Here is a 5,814-nt window from a genome sequence, read left to right as displayed (position 1 = left end):
GTGAGTTTGTCCCAAAATGAGAGGAGGAGATCCTCCTGGAGTCCCGATGATAAAGTTTGAGGATATTTGTGCACATCATTAACATGTGCCACAGCTATCCACAGTTCAATGCAGTGTAAAAGCTAACCAAGCAGAACCCATGTGAGAGCTGACAGCAGCTACTCAGACTTATTCAGTGCTGCCACATGGTGGATCATGGTGGAGCTAACACTGTCAGCATCCAGCCCCAGTCTGGACTAGAGCGGCATTATCATTTATTTCAAATATTATGTAACATTTCCTTTATAGGGAGCGATAAGGAGTGTGTGCACAGGTGAATCTGCATGCATGTATATGTGTGTTAGTGTGGCATGATCCTTGTTTATATTTAGTACAGTCACAGTTACATTACATTACAGTTAAAATAACACTAACAATAATAATTATAAGTATTGTTATCATATCGTACGTGATGTCCATCACAGTCTGTTCTGCATAGTCTGGCAAAAGTGTTAATCATTAATTATAATACATGTAAAATGTCAGATCTACAACTCATATAATACAGGAAGTGACAGATAAACAGATGCAAAATGCTTTATTCAATACTTATAAATACATGACATAGTTTTGTTTTGTTTTTTCATTTTTTAGCATTTCTTCTTTATTCAGTAGTGATAAAAAAAGGAGAGAGAGAGAGAGACGGGACAGGCAGGAGAGAGAGTGCAGCACATGGCTCGGCTCGGTATCCAAGCTGCTGTGGTAAGGACTCTTGCTGCTTGGTACGCACTCTACCACTTGAGTCACTGGGGCGCTCCACTTGCCATGTTATTGTTATTATCTCTCATCATTTACAACCCCACAATTATAAATGGACAACAGCATTCATAAAGTAATTTGACTGCTCTGTCTGCCATATATATATATATATATAAAAAAAAAAATAGTGACATGACAGCAAAGTACATCGTGAGGACATTCAACCCCGGGCATGCAGGGAGAGTCCGCTGGATGCCATCACTGAAATGATGAGTAATGTAGAGCTAACCAAAGCACTGTGGCCTCCAGAGTAATACACCTTCCTCCCATTCAAAGGCTGCACTGGTCGGTGTGTTTTTTCCATTTGCTTTCCATTAGAAAACTTAAGCTGGCAGAATGCAGCGAGCTGTGAGGAACAACAGAGACCAAAATCAGCACAAATGAGTGAAAAACGATGCTGCAAAGCAATATGGTCGGAGCTGCAGGTTGGTGTAAAAGGGTTGTAAACATTACTTATGACACATGATACAATATTCTGAAAAGGACCTGTTGCTTGCTGAGACGAATGGTGTTTTCAAACACCGTCCAGATGAGTGCTTCTGCACAGCTCGGTGTAGTGAGGGAGCCCTGATAGCGAAAGTAAGTTGTCCTATTACTTTGCGGCGGAAGGAGCATATCCAGGGACAAGCCATTCAGCGTAGTGCTATTGCCTGGTTTGGTCAAATATTAACACAGTGAATCAGTAGAAGGATCTCTCCTATTAGACAACAATAGGTTCAAGGTGACAACTCCACATTTGTAATTGTTTTATTGTAGCAATGAAAGAAAAGGTGTTTCATTACAGTGTGTTACATCGACAACATAGAAACTGCACTTTAGCCTAACAGAAAAATAATCAGCCGCATGGATCCAACGTGACCAGCAGACTGTGTTTTGCCTCAATATGAATACACACCTTGCATGAAGCCACAAATGATTATATATTATACTGTGCATTGATAAAACCATCTGTGTGTGAATATATCTGTCTTTTTATTGTATGACTTACTGGGCTGCCTGATATGTTTCAGAGCACGTACAAGAGCATCATATTTCTTGTTTGCAGATGCCCATTCCTGAAATGATAGAAAATAAAATCTGAGTTTCAGGATTACAACTTCTCATTCATATAAATGCTATGACAGCAGGAATTACTTGTTTCCTCAGTTTAGCTGGTAGAAGTCTCATTAATACTTCATATTCTGATCATCATTTTTTTTTTTTTTTTGAGAATGTAAATTCAAAGTAAGGAGGTACAGTCTTCAAAGAAAATCATTTCATGTCTTAATTAATTACTGTAGCACTGAAAGAATCAGGCAGGCACTGGTTCTAATCTTAACCGTGAAGCAGAATATTTTTAGTCTTTTGCCTGTTTTTAGTGTCTTCACTACCTCTAGGCTCAAGTCTGGAGCCTTGATTTTTTTGGCAATTTTTTTTTTTTTTTTTTTTTTTGTTTTTTGTTTTACTCCTTGGCAATATGACTTGTTTCTTTTTCTGCAAATAAATCCTGGAAGTTGACAGTCTTATGTGATTGATGTGCATTTAATTTTCTCAGTTTTAACCAAATCAAGTTTTTTGTTAATGGTCACATCAAAACCTGTATCTGAGAATTTAGCAGCTTATAGATTATGAGCAATGTACTGAAGAGCTGGATGTATTTTCCACTTTAGGAGTTAGAAATGAGAGACTTATAGATGCTTTTTATACCTGTCTATGTCGACTACTATAATGGTCGCTTCTTCCGTTTCAACTGACATCTATTTTTGATGAAAGAAAACCAAGCTGACACATCACCTGAAAGAAAAATGCAAGAACAGCAACACCGGTGCGGTCTCCCAGAGCTTGGGACAACGAGTTGTATTCTTCCTTTATGTGAACAATATGCATCTGTAGACGGCATAAAGTTTATGATTGCTTCATTATGACTGTCTGCTCATATACAAAAATATATGAATGGGAAAATATTTTTTGCAGCATTAAAATCCATTTTTCATTAATGTTGCGACAGCACTTAAAACAGTTATATTATTTATCGCAGTGATTATACCACACACTGATGTTCATTATCTTCCATGCTTATGATTCATACCTCCATTGGAAACTGTTCTCCGTCAATGGTGTGCTCAGAGCCCGGACCTCCGTCTTTGCCCCAGTGCAGGTGGAGCTGAATTGCCTTGTATGGCACAGCCAGATCTCCACCTTTGATCACTGCGCCGGCAGGCAGGTCCAGTTGAACTAAAATAAAATCATTAAAGTCATTAACGATGAGGCTTCTTATCAGGAGAGGTTGCTGAAAGGTTTTAAGAGGGTGCACACCAAGCAGTCACGTACCCAGGCCTGTTTTTTGGCAAGGGTCTCACATCGTGTGAACTCCTTACCAGAGGATGTGAGGACTGTAAAGTCCTTAATTGTACTGTTATCTGTTATTATCCTTTTTGGGCTATTTTTAAATTGATTTTCTGTCTCTTACACAGTTTTAGACAGGCCTCAGTTTGTATGTTATATTTTCTGTCTCAAAGATTTGACCTGGACTCATTTAACTTTTCCCTCTACTAATATTGTTCACATTATTCAAGTTTATTTTAATCGCCCTGTGAAGGATCAATCACAGGCTTTGCACAGAATCTGTCATAGACATAAAGATATCTTATTAAGATATCTTAATATCTGTCTTGCTCTGGGTTTAATTGGTTTATAAAGACATACCAGTGTGGCCAGTGTTTACGATGCGAGCATGAAAGGTCTCTTGATAGCCAATAAAATGGAGTGGAGTGAGACGTTCGTCAGGCAGTGTTTTCCTTCTCACAATGTTAACTGGAGACTGGGCTCTGCCGCTGCAGTGCTGCGAAACCACTGCCCATCCTTCAGGTCCTGTGGGCCAAAGACGACACAAGAAACCAACGTGACTGCCACAGGCTTTACTCTCAGAGGTTAATGCTGTGTGCGTGTGTGAAGGTATACCTGGGCAGGAGTCATTGCACATAACCTGGGACTGGTAGCACCAATCTGGTGTAGAGAGTTGGAAGTTAATATCATATCAGAAACAGAGCATATCACAAAACATTGCAGGGACAACAAGCAAAGCCAAACATGTGAGTGAGCAAATTATGAGAAATAAATAATGTAAATTCATTTTCACACACAAACCAGCCTTTGACTTTCATGCTGTGTTTATGTTCTAAGTCTTTTATGTTCCATAATTGTTTTGTTCTGTATTTCTTCACAAACTCCACAAGTCACAAACATAAAAAATATGTACATCAAGTACATATACTTAACACCAATGATTGTCTGTCTCCAACAAATGTAAATAAATTCACAATTTTCAAATGTTCTCTAATATAATAAACTCACCTGCCCCAGAAATGATCTTTATAGAAGATGCAAGGAAAAACAAAACGGGAGTGAGCATTGTCAGTGTCTTGGTCTGTCTGCTTTGGAGGACTTTGAAGGTGATGCCAGAGAGAGATCACCCGCAGTTTAGCTTTCATAAGCCAGGCAGGCCCACCTATCAATCCCGCCCAGTCACTGTGCCCACATGCTTTAGTTTTATGACACTGGTCTTCTCTGGCTGTTGGGTATATGGCAAAAAATGATATCTTGAGATTAATATTGATAAGATAATGAGTATAGCCTCATTTAGAAAGTTTGCCTCCAGATTTCTTGGCATGGAGCAGTGCAGCCTTGTGCTTGATAGAAAATTCTCCCTGGAAAATCCAAACTTATTCAAGAACTTAATTTTTTTGTTTGTTTGTTTTTGTAATTATTTTATTTATCTGTGTGTGATTTCAGAGGCAGACCAAATGAGAGACAAAGGGGTGTTTTAGTCAGATCGAATCTTTTACGCTAATCCTTCAACTGTATAGTCTCAGTATGAAAATAGTTCACATGATGTTCTAATACATGGAGTGTTTTGTGTTTCTTTATTATCCCATTAAACAGAAAAGGTTTGCAATAAAAAAATCAAATCAAATCCAAGAGTTTTGCCTGCTGTTGAGCTGAATGTGGTGGGCAGGTCTGATGCTGAAAGATGTAAGACACATGTCTGTTCGCCAGCCTTGGCCGGAGTGACAGTTTGGCCATATCCACAGCAATACTGTAACAGTAAAGTAGCTGCTCTGATCCACACGCTGTCTGTCACTGGACCGTCCCAATGCAGTAACCAAACCAGCCAAGCAAACAGTGGAACACACACAGGTCAAACAAAAACAGCATCGTGAGTGTGGTGTGACACTGCTGAGAGGCTCTTAACCGGACACAGAGTGAGAATGTGGCGAGAAGGAGTCTGGACTCAGGAAGTGAAAGGAGCTGCAGCAAAACCACTTGGTGCAACCTGCACACGGACAAGTCTACAGGACAAACAGAGAAATACTGCTGAAAACAAGGGAGCTGCAGAAAGCCAACACACATACATACACACACGCACACACACACACACACACACACACACAGGAAAAGGATAAGACTGAGACTTAAACTGAAAACATGACACAGAGGGAAGACACTGACAATGTCACTAAAAAGAGAGATGTGTGTGTTTATATGGACAAGTCGCCTGTTGCAATATCAAGTAGGAGGAATAATTGTATAAATGTTACATTTTATTAAAAAAAAAAAAAAAAAAAAAAAATTATGTTCCAAATAGTGGAAAAAGTGCAGAAAGACAAGTGACACATTTTTGTTTTACCTGAAAAGTAAGAGGATGTAATTTTTTTAATTTATTTTTTTTTTTGTATCTTTTTTGTTTTTTTAAATAAGTGGATGTCACAGTATGTAACACTCTGCAGAATAATGACATCGCTCCACCAGATGTGTCCATGGTTGACAGTGACACGTTGATGGTCAGCTCCTCAGTAAAGTTTGGTTATCGTGCTCCTCACGTCTCGGGTGTCTTGAGCACAACAACTTGAAGATGACAGATTGACAGCCAGACTCATGATTTTATTGTCAAATAATGACAGAAGTCTGCTGCCATTAACAAGGAGCCATTAGACTTAGTGTGCATGATCTTGGGCCAGGGTGAAGTTAAAACTGTTG

At 39.1% G+C, this 5,814-nt stretch overlaps 1 protein-coding gene across 1 annotated transcript; it reads right to left on the bottom strand.

Annotated features, from left to right (window-relative positions):
- Window positions 1–958: 958 nt before the first annotated feature.
- Window positions 959–4,189, bottom strand: ca4b (carbonic anhydrase IV b). The gene is made up of 8 exons (XM_030066410.1): window positions 4,132–4,189; window positions 3,739–3,783; window positions 3,484–3,648; window positions 2,867–3,012; window positions 2,572–2,664; window positions 1,787–1,853; window positions 1,285–1,448; window positions 959–1,144 (listed from the first exon to the last, which is right to left on the bottom strand). Exons 1-8 carry the CDS (start codon window positions 4,187–4,189, stop codon window positions 959–961), a joined length of 924 nt encoding a protein of 307 aa, XP_029922270.1.
- Between the last annotated feature and the right edge of the window lie 1,625 nt (window positions 4,190–5,814).

The sequence above is a fragment of the Myripristis murdjan genome, chromosome 13 (assembly GCF_902150065.1).
Source record: "Myripristis murdjan chromosome 13, fMyrMur1.1, whole genome shotgun sequence".
Lineage (NCBI taxonomy): Eukaryota > Metazoa > Chordata > Actinopteri > Holocentriformes > Holocentridae > Myripristis > Myripristis murdjan.
This window is presented reverse-complemented; position numbering and strand designations above follow the sequence as displayed.

Bases quoted from the DNA above. Each gene is read 5' to 3' on its own strand.
- ca4b (XM_030066410.1), bottom strand. From the start codon at position 4,189: ATGCTCACTCCCGTTTTGTTTTTCCTTGCATCTTCTATAAAGATCATT. The intron at 3,784-4,131 runs GTGAGTTTATTA...TCTCTACACCAG, and splicing joins AAAGATCATTTCTGGGGCAG to ATTGGTGCTACCAGTCCCAG. The intron at 1,854-2,571 runs GTGATGTGTCAG...CTATCATTTCAG, and splicing joins TTCTTGCATTTTTCTTTCAG to GAATGGGCATCTGCAAACAA.